This window comes from Lathyrus oleraceus, chromosome 5 (assembly GCF_024323335.1).
Source record: "Lathyrus oleraceus cultivar Zhongwan6 chromosome 5, CAAS_Psat_ZW6_1.0, whole genome shotgun sequence".
In the NCBI taxonomy this organism is placed as follows: Eukaryota; Viridiplantae; Streptophyta; class Magnoliopsida; order Fabales; family Fabaceae; genus Lathyrus; species Lathyrus oleraceus.
This window is the reverse complement of record NC_066583.1, coordinates 634,940,039-634,954,000: the sequence shown is the minus strand read 5'-3', so window position 1 is coordinate 634,954,000 and position 13,962 is coordinate 634,940,039. Positions and strand designations below refer to the sequence as shown.

Here is a 13,962-nt window from a genome sequence, read left to right as displayed (position 1 = left end):
TCATGCCAATAGAGCACAACATCTTTTTGGTCTCATATGTTCGATTGGGAAGAACATTATCCTCAGGAAGCATATCTTTCAAAAGGGCTAATAACTCTGTGAAACTTTTATCCGACCATCCATTGCCCGCCTTTAAGTTGTACAACTTTAATACCGCAAACAATCTTGTGAATTTAGTGCAACCATCATACAAAGGTTTCTCTGCATCACTTACCAACCTCTCAAACATTTCGGGACAATCCTTAAGATCTCCTTCAAGTGCTTCTGCAATCTCTTCAACTCGATCACAATCGTATGTATCTGCGCCACTATAGTTTGAGGCATAGGTCGTACTATCCCCCGGTTCAACATTCTCGTTACTTTTCTCACCATGCAAATTCCAACATGTATAACTTCGATCAATTCCATGCCTCATTAGATGCGATGTCAACTGAACTACGTCAACCCGTTTCCCATAACAACAACCCAAGCAAGGACATATCATTCTACTGGGGTCTTCGGCGTGCGCAACGACAAACTTAACGAATTCTGATACCCCATGTATTATCCATTATTAATTAGAATAAACAAAAAACAATTTCAGAAGAGAAACCAAAAATGGGATGAGACAAAACAATTTCGCTTTATTGAGTTAGTCTCTGTGCAGGGCATTCATGTCTCCAACAACAACCCAAAACCAAAACAATTTTGGTTTATTGAGTTAGTTTCTCAACATTTTCAGATATCTCTGACTTCAATAGCATGAGAATGTATGAACCATGCATTAAGCATTAGTGGTATGCATTAATTTGTAGCATAGCTATATATCATCATATAGTTTTTACAAAAGATAAACATTGACTAGAAAATATATATGTAGAATTGTATAATGGTCTAACTGAAAGCTAACAGAAGAATAGTCGACTCTAATTTACTCTATCAAATAACATCCATACCTAAACTTCTTAAGTTACTAGCTACGCTATGTATGCTAGAATAAATACACTCATAAGCTGCATAGTGTACCTTTGATTGGTAGAAGGTGTTTTAGATATTGCTGCCTCCTTTTTCTACATCGAGAAACAAATGGAACAGTTGGTGAAATTTAACCCATAATGCCTAGTCTCCATTGCTAGCATTGCAACACAATAATTATTGTTGAGAATACTCAATAAATGTATGAACCAAGAAAAATGAAACCAAAAATGAACAATAGCGAACGTCAGAAGAGAAACCAGATAATATGAAGATTAGAAAAATACCTATGGTGTCAAAATCGAACAGCTAACAACGAATTAATAGAAGGAGGAAACGTCGTAGATCTAACAGAGGTGGAAGGAGAACGCCTTAGAAGTAGCGAAAATCGTAGCAGTGAGAACCCTAACGTGAAAAAGAACGAAAATAACAGAGAGTGAAATAACAAAACGCGCAGTATGTTATAATTTTAATATTTACTAAAGGGGACCTTAGAGGGCGCTTGTGGAAAAAAAGCGCCCTCTAAAGGGGGCCTAAGAGGGCGCTTATGAAAGCGCTCTCTAAGGCTTTCCAAAAGCGCTTTATAAACTGGAAATGCACATGGATTTATAGAGCGCTTTTTTAAAAGCGCCCTGTATTGTTGTCCCTCTATCTCCTCCTTATTTTTTTGCTTCACCTTAGAGGGCGCTTTATTACAAAAGCGCCCTCTAAAGTGCGCTGTCTATTCCAGTTGTTCGCTCCTTATTTTTTCGCTTCACTTTAGAGTGCGCTTTTTTAATAAAGCGCCCTCTAAGGTGCGTTGTCTATTCCAGTTTTTGGCGTAGTGAGTGCAATGTACGTGTGATCACCATTTTATGCTTTTGTATCAAATAATTTATAATTTTGTTATCTACTTTCTTTGTAAATTTACTTTGAAGTTATTTACATTACCATTTACATTTATGTGTTTCTTTACAAATGTCAACATTATTTTTCAACGAAAAGAGCATTTTCGAAATGTTCATAAGCGATAAAACTTGAAGAGAATTAAAGCACATGTCCTAAGATTAATCTAGTCGATCTTGCGAGTATCCAAAAATATAGAATTTGGAAGAGTCACGCTTCTTTACCAATTTTGACAGTAAATTCATGATCATCAAGCTATGAATAAGTTAGACGTCAATAAAACCAGAGTCGCTACCGCACTTTTATTGTTTCTAAGGGAAAAGAGAAAAGTACGAACAAAATCCCAAAATAAAAAATTTTCAAATCAAAACTAATAAAATGCCAGAGATTGCAGATAAGGGGATTGGTTACATAAAGGGAAGGTATTAGCATCCAAAGTGTCATAGATGCTCCTAGGGAGCCCTTCTTGTCTTCGTCTATTAAAGCAAATACCAATCCATAACATGATTTTGTGTCTTCGTCTATTAAAGCAAATACCAATCCATAACATGATTTTGTACAATGATGGTATAATGATATCAGGTGCTCAAATCACTGGATTTCTTAGTGACAATTAAATCACTATTGAAGTTCTCGGATGATATAGTCTTACAAAATAGTTTTCCATACCAAAATTGTCTTTAAAAATGTGAGTATATATGTCATATGCCTACGGACGCCAAACTTGCCGTAAGAATAGGTAACTATATGATTCATTCAACCAAGTAAAGTGATAAAGCACCCTTGTCCTTTCCAAAAAGCATAGCCACTCCCACAATAATGTTCTAACACATAAAGCACTACAAAACATGTTATTCAATATTCATTTTTTATTTCCTTCTTTTTGCTTTCCTCCAACTATATATAACCTCCTCTCCCTCCTCCCTCTTGTCCTCAAATCAAATTCATTTCTTCATATCTCTCTCACTCTCAATCTCTCTTTCTCAAAGAAAAACAGCTTCTATAAAAATGGAAAACAATCTACCAGTTATATCAAAGAAAGTGTGGAGTCTTGTACGTGTTGCCTTCTTCATGCTGAGAAAAGGAATATCAAAGGGCAAACTAATGATGAACTTAAACATGATACTCAAACGCCGCAGCAAGCTCACCGGAAAAGCCATTGCCAATCTAATATCCCACCATCCCCACCACGGTGGCTCCACCTCAAACCGCCACTCCCACCAATTCACTTCTTCAAGGGAGTACGAATTCCGCTGTAGCAATACTCCCAACCACTTTTTCTCAATAGGGAAGCGTCACCGCACCCACAACCACAATCACAACAACTTCTTCACTCGCAGTAATGCGCCATCTGCACATGACGATGAGGTGACGACTGTGAATGCAATGAAGGCAATGTTGGAGATGCTTAACAATGATCAAGCAATTGCAGAAGCATCTCAAGCAAATGTAAGGCAATTGGGAGTAGCTGATTCATCATCCCCTTTGATAGATGAAGACAAGAAGGACAATAAGGTTGATAAGGCTGCAGAAGATTTCATAAAAAGGTTTTATAGCCAGCTGAGGAAGCAAGATTGATTGATTAATTAATTCAATCTACACCTTGTTTAGTTAATAATTAGTAATCATTTGTTATCAATGTTAAGTAACCATAATTTCTTTTTGGTTATTTTCTCATGATAGATAATCCAGAGTTGATATATTTAAACTGTTATCTTTTTGCCTAATTATTTTAGTATGGAGATTTGAAAATATTTAGGTATATGACAAACAATTGGTTGATTGTACTTCACTGTCCTAATATGATTCCACCAGCTGGACGGACACTCCCAAATTTTGTTGCCTTTCTCAACTTTTCCTTTTTTTTCCTCCCACGCACACTCTTCTTTTTCTCTTTTTCTTTATTCAAATTGATTAAAAAACTGTTTTTCCAATTATTTTAATATGAAAAATGTCTTGAGTTATAATAATGAAAAGTGGCAGCCCATAAAGTGAAGTATTTGATTGAAACTTGAAAATGTGAATTAAGGTTTGTGGGAGATTGATGTGAGAGATCACTTTCTAGCTATAGCTCCCAGGAAGTTTCCAACGTTTTGTTATATTTACAAGTAAATCCACTCTTTTATTCAAAACTTTAGCTATGGTTAGAATAATGTTTTTTTAATGTAATATGGGTCCGTTGCGTTAAAAGAGTTAAGAATTTTTTTTATAAAAAATTCAAATAAAAATTTAATTTGAATAGTTATTTTAGATATTTATTTTTTGAATATCAAAATTTCAAAAATAATTATTTAATTTTGAAACTATTTTAAATATTCATAATAATCACTTTTGAAATATATTTTTTTTTTAAATTGTGATTTCTACTATATTAAAATCTTCAATAATGTATATTAATGTTATAAAATATCAAATTTAATCTTTCAAATTAGAAAAAATAAATTAAATAAAATTTGTAATTTTTAAAAAATGTTTTTCAAAAACTTATTTTTGAAAATACAAAGAGAAAATTAAAATAATTTGAAGTTAAAACAAACATGATAATTTAATTTATTGTGAATCACATATGGTTTGTTATATTCCAATTTTTTTTTAAATGCCACCTTTAAAATTTTAAAAATTCTGATTAACTGCTTTATTGAATTAATCACGCTCTTAAATGTGATTACTATTATTAAGATAATTGAGATTATGATATGAATTAACTAAAAAAATTGTCATATTTGACATGAAAGAAAGGTAGATTATTGAAACATTCTTTCATAGGTTACTACTGACATAGATAATCTATATGTGTAATTTTAAAGTGAAGGTGTAAAAACCCTAATTAATGAATTGTAAGCTTATATGCAATTCTTTTATCCATATAATCCAGTTTTTAAAAAAAAATTCACAAAATAACTTAGTTTTTAAAAAAATTCTCAAACTACTAGGCATGGCAATATAACCCGTACCCGCGGGTACCAACCCGAACCCGCCCCGAATTTGACGGGGAAAACCCGCTTTGATTGGGTTTGGGTTTTCCCCGATTTTAAAATATGGGTACGGGTCGGGTAATGGGGATACTAGTACCCACCCCGAACCCGTCCCCGAACCCGTCCCCGAACCTGTCCCGTTTATTTTACTATGTATATTATTATTTATTTTTGATAATTTAAAATATTAAATATGTGGTCAACGTTTTGATATTTTAATTTGAATTTATTATTTAAAATATTTGAAATGTATGTATGGAATTTTTTTAGATTGTTTTATTTTATTATTTGTAATGTAATTTTATTTTGGAAAAATAAATATTTTTATTAAAAAATTGATTTTACTAAATGAATGGTGGCGGGGTGGGGATACCCGAACCCGTTTGGGACGGGTTTGGATTTTGATTCCCCATCCCCGTTTGGGTTTGGGGCGGGGAACGGGGATTGTTTGGGGATTCGGATTTGGGTTTGGGGGAGGTAAAAACCGTCCCCGACCCGCCCCGTTGCCATGCCTACAAACTACCCCACTTTGAAGATGAGACGTCAGATGAATTGGCGTCTGCTCTTAAACTTAGAGAGGAGACGCCAATTGGATTGGCTAGTCCACCTCGTGTTGTCAATCCAATTGACGCCTATGTGTTAAGTTTTAAAGGAGGCGCCAATTGGCCTGACACCTATGTGTGTTTCGTAATATTTTTTGAAAAACATTGTACATGATAGATAAAGTCGAAATCAGACCAATTCATATTAACATTAATATCCATTTATACAAAAAAGACTAATGTCGATGATCGGGATCACCTAACCGACCTCCGCCCACATCCCCTAGCTACCCGAACTCTTGATCCTAATCTACGTTGATGATTCACCCCAAGTGTTTGAGTATCTGAGGATCCAGGAACATCACCACCAACTGCAGGAGATTGCCTGAGATAGTCAAACAAATCAGCGTAGTCTTGTGTATGCATCGAAGGGGTACCACTAGGGGTGTTCAAAACCAAACCAACCCAATAGAAAACCGCAAACCAAACCAAACCAAACCGAAACCGCAAAAAACCGCATTTGGTTCAGATGCGTTTGAGTCATTTTTTAACAAAACCACACGGTTTGGTTTGGTTTGAGATTTGTATTTTTCAAACCGAACTAAACCAAACCAAACCGCATTATATTACAACCCAAACTTCAATTATCTCACATCCGACCCAAAACTCAAACTTAGTATGCCTTAACCTTACAATTAAAAACGATTTTCTCTTACTCACACTTAGGGTTTCAATTTCAACCTTCTTAAATCTCTCTTAGTAGTATCGCGTCTTCTTCTCATCTTCTTTACCATGTACGTTTTGCCTTTTCTACTATAATATTTCCTCTCTTATTTTCTTTCTTTTTTATCTTTTTTGTTACTATTTTCTCTTCCAATTACGTTTTCATCGCACATTTCTTCTCAATCCCGCATCTCTTATGTTCTTTTTTTCATCTTTTCTAATCTCTCATCTTATATGTTTTTTTATGTTTTTTTATGTTTTATTATAATGTCTTTGATATTATTTTATGCTACTATTTTATATATGTTTTTCTTCCACTTTTATCTAATCTAATTTTTTGTATATTGAATGCGAAGTTTTTGTCTAAATATGATAAATTTTGAGTTATTTAGTAATGTATGAATGACTAAACACAAAGTTATGCTATTCTCTATAGGTGTATGTATGGCTCAATAAAAATATTGTAAAAAACCGAATCAACCGAACCAATCCAAACCGTATTGGTTTGGTTTGGTTTTATTTCTAAAAGCCAACCGAACCAAACCGAACCGCATGCTTTTTTCTCTTGCGATTCGGATGATTTTTATCGTCAAAACCTTCCAAACCGCACCGCGAACACCCCTAGGTACCGCCATAACTGAGTTCATGACCCATGCCAGAGTAGTTGGGTTATGTTTGAGTTGTTGGAGGGCGACCAGGACGATTAAAGGGAGACATTTGTGTGAATGATGCATCGAGGAAAGGTTAAATGATTGTTGTGGTGTTTGGTAGAGATATGGTTGTTGAAGGTTTTGGTTTTGAGATGTTTGCGCTTCTTGGATATGGTAGAAGGAGGGGCGGTAGGTGTTAAATGATTGTTGAGTGTTTTGGCTAAGGAGGCTATGATAGGGTGATGTGTTGAGTGCATAACGATGTTGGATGTCTTGATGATGATCTGGTTGTTGGTGGTGCTACGGGGTATGCTCTTGGTATTGTGGTTGGGTGTTTGGCATGTTAGGGTTGTAGGTTTGTGTATTTGTGGATCGAAAATTTTGATGGATATGGGGTTGTGAGTAGTCGGTCTAACAATGTTGTTAGGGGTTAGATGTTGAGCCTTCCTGTGTGTAAGTTGCCTGGCGTGGGTCGTATAGGTACATATCATCGGCGATGAAATAAAATCCAACCGATATGTACCAAGCCATATAATTATGACTTGGTTTTTCTTCAGTTGGCATCACAACGTCTGTTAAGACATGGTCTTGGCGGTGCCTCCATTTGCGACACTTAGATCTAGCGAAGCTTTGCCATGGGTTAAAGTTCGATTGGTCGTTAACTTTGCGTAGATGCCATTCTCCTAGGTTTGTCGGGGGATCTGGGATGTGTTGAAGCATATCAAACTGCAATTTAACACGATCACGATTGTGCATCTCCACAGTGGTGAATCTTATGATCAGTGTGCATGTAGTCCAAACAGCCGCGTCTTGTTTGTTGATTTCATGGTCATGATCCAAATTTAGATATGGACGCCAAATGAACTGAAATGTGAACATATATTAGATTATAAATTTGGTAGAAGAAATTAACAAATTATTACGAAATAATTAGGTTACTGGCCATACATCTGTTGGTCGAAGGTGATCTAAGAGATTGCGAAATTGGGTAATACAGTGTCTAGGACATCTGTTATAACTCATACCACGTGCCGACCATCTGCATCATAAAAGTAAAAATATTATTTAGAGATAATAATCTGTAAAGTAAGTAAATATAGTCCATTTTTAAGAACTTACTTTTATGCATACGGGAATTTGAATGTGTTGTTGTTGACGGGCGCTATGGACGGTAGTCTGGACCAACCCCCTGCTTGGAGAAAAACAACACATTCAAAAAATATAGATGTGTCTTTATGTGCATTTTTACACAAAGAGCTATAAAGATAAGCCAAACAAGCAGACCCTAACTGTAACTTCCTATTCTATCTACATGTCTTAGTAAAGGTAAATACATAACATGCATACTAGAACAACTACCTTCAGGAAATAAAAATAAACCAATTAAAAGCATAATCTAACACCTAGTTTTTATTATTCGAGCATCTTCGATAGAATTCTCATCTAATTGTAAGCTGTTATAAAATGCCTTAAGGCGTGAAAGGAGTATACCTTGACCTCTCGAGTTATCATCTAACAAATCAGCATCCAAGAGGTCCATGTAAATTGAATTCACATAGTTGGTTTTAACATTTACCGGTTGGAAAACAGAATGTGTATGTCTCGGGACGCCATCTTTCACATAATGCAAGAATAAATTTATTATCCACCGACGAAGACATTATTTTGCTTATATATCCAAAACCGGCGAGTTTGACATACAGTTGAATCATCAGGTCCATGTGTACAAATTCGTGGACCCGAGTTCGAAACCTAGAAACATCTTAAAAAAGAAACAACGAAATACGTTACTTTATAAAAGATAAACAACAAATTAAATATCATTATTAAAAATTATTCTAGAAAAATAATACAAGCATTAAACGCTTACATAAGTTGTTATGTTTGCAACTGTGCCTTTGTGCAATTCACCCATAGTGAGGAGAGACATCTTGTCGGAGTAAATATTTGAAATATTGGTTGTTGCAGATGAAAAAGTTGTTGTTGTAGAGGAAGAAGTGATTGTTGGTGAAGAAAAAATGTGAGATTTGCATGACTATTTATAATTAGTGACATGCAAAAGTTTGAATGCATGGATAATAGTGCTTGCATGCTAGCTCCAAATGGTTTGGCTTGCACATGCAAATGTTACATGCTAGCGCCAATCAAACTGACGTTTCCTAGGCTTTCATGCATGGTCTTCACCTAGCCTGGCGCCTGCATGGCTCTGCATGCTGAGTTACGAGGTCTGCAAGGAAGACATGGTAGCGCCAATTGAACGGGCGCCCATGTATGAGGAATACATGCTAGCGCCAATTGGACTGGCGCTAGAGCTGACATGCTTGACACATCACTTGTTTATTTAAGTGTCTTACTATCTACATCCAACAGTCAACACAAATTCATCTGCACCAAAAAAATATTACCTTTCATCTGCACAAGAAATATTATAATGTCATCTGCACCAAAATATACTATCAATGCTCACTACAATGGTGAGACATATGCGTCTGATCTATACGGGTTTTGTTTTCGAAACACCGATACTATCTGTCTTACGATTTAGAGAAATTCAGATTTCTTGCATTTGAAAAAAACGAATTGAATCCTGCATAGGGTCTGGTCTTGTGTCACAAATCGCATATCAAAATCCATGTTTCCATTAAGAGTGCTTACAGTAACAATGATAACGGATGACATGATCCTCCTTCTACTCATGTCTATTGCATTAGACATATCGCACAAAACTTTATGCGTGCAATCAAAGATAAAAACCTTCGCAAAAAAGTGGTGAATGCAGGGTATGCTCTAACTCAACCGTCGTTTCAACATTACCGTGATGAAATTAGATTGTCTAATGTAGATGCAGGAAGATGGGTGGATAACATACCAATAGAGCAATGGACAAGGGCATTTAACAGAGGCTGTCAATGGGGCCACATGACAACAAACCTTGTGGAATGCATGAACGACGTATTCAAAGGCATTAGAACTCTACCAATAATCGCTTTGGTCAGAACAACCTATTTTAGGTTGGCTTCTACCTTCGCAACCAAAGATGAAAGATGGAGTGGAGTGTTAATGTATGGTCAAATATTCAGTGAATATTGTATGAAAGTGATGAAAGAGGAAAGTATCAAAGCTAGCACACACGCGGTTACAGTCTTTGACCGTCATAGGCAAAATTTCAGTATACAGGAAACAATGGACCACAATGAGGGGAGACCAAATTTATCCTATGTTTTCAAACTAAACAGAAGTTGGTGCGATTGTGGAAAGTTCCAGGCCTTCCGTATTCCTTGCTCCCATATCATTGCGGCATACACACATACTCGCCAAGACACTTACAACCATCTATCTAATGTTTACAAGGCCATTACCGTCATAAACGTTTATAACAAAAGCTTCTCAGTGCTACCAATGGAGGAATACTGACCTCCATATGAAGGTGACATAGTTTGACACAACGATGAGATGCGAAGAAAGAAAAAAGGACGACCAAACAACACGCGTATTAGAATAGAAATGAATACGGCTGATAAATTGATAAGATTATGTAGTATATGTCGTCAACCAGGACACAATAAGAACAAATGTCCTAATCTAGAAGCAACATCTGCATCATAATTTAGTATCTCCTTTCAATTTTTGTAACCTTGGATTTTTATATATCATTATCTTTTTGTTACAATAAGGTTAACAACAAACATCACTACAACATAAGCAAACTTAAAACATAACATTTCTAACTGATTACAACAATCAAACTGATGTCATCTCGTCCAAACATCATTTCCCTAGCATCCTTATCAGTTTTTACTCGCACCCAACCAAATATACTATCGAGTCTCTCAATACTTCTAATTTTTTCCACTTCTGGTATTTTTCCATCTAACGAACGAATCAGCTTCCTCTTCAGTTGATCGAAACTACAGATGTTCCAGAAGAGCATCAACATCGGAGGTTTGCCTCTCAAATAAATCACTTTTCCATAGCGACGACGAACACCAAACATGTTTGTAATATGACGAAATGAGATGTGGAAAATGGAATCACTCAACATATCTATTTATAAAAAAAAATTCACACTACACTGAGGCGTCAAACCAATTGGCGTATGCTCTTCCAAATTACACATGGGCACCAATTGGATTGGCAGTACCATATGCTGTAGCCAATCCAATTGGCGCTCCCACTTAAAGTTTAAGGGTATGAGCCAATTAGTCTAGCGCCTATGTCTTACATATTTTTTTTTGAAACTGGGGTAGTTTGAGAATTTTTTTAAAAACTATTTATTTTTTAAAAAAGTAGGATATTTGACTAAAAAATTCCTTAAATGGATCAAAGTTTAAACTTGATTCTAATAAAAAAAAATCGTACTTGTCTTGTTTAGATATTTAAATTTTTTAATTATATATTAGATTTTTTGGTCAAGATATTGTTTAATTTTGAATTAATATATATATATATATATATATATATATATATATATATATATATATATATATATATATATATATATATATATATATGTTGAATGGTTGAGTTGTTTAAAAATAGAGTATTATATCTATATTTTTGAAAAAAAAACAGTATTATTTTTTTTTAAACGAAAAACAGTATTATTATTTTTTAAACAAAAAATAGTTTAAAAATATTTTTTAACACAATATATATTTAACATTTAAATCGGAATATATTTTAAAAGTATATATATTTTAAAACATAATAGATAATTTATTAAAACAAAATATATAATAAAAACTTAATATTTATTAAAATAAAGTACTACACACATATATATATGCAATATTATTGTCAGGTGTTTAAAAATGAGTGTTGTTTTATGAGAAAGCTATTAATAGTTTCAAAAGAGAACACTCTTTTCAAATTATGCTCTATTTTTTCTACTTACTTCAACTCTTTTGAAAACACACACGATCCTTTATCGATTATTTAGAGCACCATTTTCAAAAAAGCTTTAAAGTATTTTGGAAGATAAATAAAAGTGATTATAAAATCTCTATCGAACATAAGAACGACTTCAGTAAGGATGCAGGAAGCAGGTCAAAGGCAATTCTTGAAGTCATACACTTTGATGTATGTGGTCCTCTCCGGATGGATTTGATTGGAGGTAACAAATACTTTATTACATTTATAGACAATTTCAGTCGAAAACTATGGTCTTACCTGATCAAGAAGAAAAGTGAAGTGATCGAGGTATTTGTCAAGTTTAAATCTATGGTCGAAAGACAGAGCGGCCGAAAGATCAAGATTTTGAGAACTGATGGTGGTGGAGAATATGTGTCGAAAGATTTCGATGCATTATGTGTGAAAGAGGAGATTGTGCATGAGGTGGTGCCACCCTACACTCCACAGCAGAATGGAGTCGCAGAAAGGAAGAATAGAACCATGATGAATATGGTTAGAAGTATGTTGAAAGAAAAGCATTTACCCAAATAATTATGGGGAGAAGCTGTGTCGACTGTGACATATATCCTGAACAGATGTCCGACGAAGAAGGTAGAAGGAATCACACCAGAAGAATGTTGGTTTGGTGTCAAGCCTAGCTTGAGTTATCTGAGGGTGTTTGGATCTATAGCACATAGACATATCCCAGATCAGTTGAGAAGAAAATTTGATGACAAGTCGAGTCAGATGATCCTGATAGGATATCATTCGACTAGAGGATACAAGTTGTTTGACCCAGTGAATAAGCAAGTGGTGATCGGCAGGGACATGATCATAGATGAGCTTAAGGAGTGGGATTGGACTGAGAGTGTCAAGAAAGATCCAGTGAGAATCTTTTATAATGAACCAGCTAGTGAAGTCGAAAGAGAAGTCCGATAGGAAGAAGTCAGAGGTGAAACAGACCCAAGCAGACCTCAGAGAACAAGACACATGCCTGCAAGATTGCAAGAATGTGTGATTACATCAGATGATGTGGTCAATGAAGAAGGTGAGTTGGTACATCATGCTTTCTACGCAGATGTCGAACCTGTCAATGCAGTTGATGCATTGAAAGATTCGAAGTGGATGAAAGCAATGGACGAAGAGCTGAAGTCAATCGAAGTCAACAATACTTGGTCACTTATCGAATTGCCCCAAGACAAGAAGGAAATCGATGTGAATTAGGTATACAAGGTGAAGTTGAATCCCAAAGGAGAAGTGACTCGACACAAGGCGAGACTTGTGGCGAAAGGATTTCTTCAGAAAGAAGAAATCGACTTCGATGAGGTTTTTGCACGTGTTGCTAGGATTGAAATAATCAGGTTGGTTGTTGGCCTAACAAACATGAACAACTAGTAGATGTGTCAGATGAATGTAACATGTGCATGCCTTAATGACCCCTTAGAAGAAGAAGTTTATGTTGCACAACCAGTTGGATTTGTGAAATATGGCGAAGAAAGAAAAGTGTACAGGCTGCATAAAGCCCTATACAGACTTAAACAAGCTCCAAGAGCTTGGAACAAGAAGATAGATGACTTTCTAAGGGAGAAGGAATTTGTGAAGTGCACAAGTGAACATGGAGTATATGTAAGAAGAAGCAAGAGTGAATTGCTTATACTACGTCTCTATGTCGATGACCTATTGATAACAGGTAGCTGCAAGAAGGAGATCAAAGACTTCAACAGTGATCTCAATAAGGAATTCAAAATGTCAGATCTGGGTGACAATTCATATTTCCTTGGCATCGAATTCTACAAGAATGGTAGAGGTTTGATGATGCACCAAAGAAGGTATGTAAGCGAAATACTCAAGAGATTTGAGATGCAAGATTGCAACCCAACTTCGACTCCAATTGAGCCCAGATTACAACTGTCGAAAGATTCAGACGAAGATGATGTCGATCCAATCCAATATAGAAGACTTATTGGGTCACTTCGATACCTTTGTCATACAAGACCTGACTTAACATACAAAAAAATCATCTTAAAGAAAATAAGTTTGAATTTAAAATTTACAAATGAATAAAAATAATTTTGTTAAATTTAAATAAAGACTATTATTAATTTTAGAAAATATTAAAATCTATTAAACTTTTATAAAAAAAATCATTTTATTTGAAAAAAAAATTATTGAAGTCGCAGCAAAATCTGCAGGTATACCTGCGGATATATTTTGGCGGAAAATTCTACAGAAAAACAGAGTATTTATTGTTTCTCAATTTTTTAGAGCATCATCTTCAAGAACGCTTTAAAGTATTTTAGAAGATAAATAAAATTGATTATAAAAGCTTTACGGAACATAGTG

At 35.0% G+C, this 13,962-nt stretch overlaps 1 protein-coding gene across 1 annotated transcript; it reads left to right on the top strand.

Moving 5' to 3' along the window:
- Positions 1-2,736: 2,736 nt before the first annotated feature.
- Positions 2,737-3,553, top strand: LOC127087443 (uncharacterized). Its single transcript, XM_051028329.1, has one exon. It carries the CDS (start codon positions 2,848-2,850, stop codon positions 3,415-3,417), a length of 570 nt encoding a protein of 189 aa, XP_050884286.1. The 5' UTR covers positions 2,737-2,847; the 3' UTR covers positions 3,418-3,553.
- Positions 3,554-13,962: the final 10,409 nt, after the last annotated feature.

What these genes read in the sequence shown, in the direction of transcription:
- LOC127087443 (XM_051028329.1), top strand. Translation starts at nt 2,848, where the DNA reads ATGGAAAACAATCTACCAGTTATATCAAAGAAAGTGTGGAGTCTTGTA.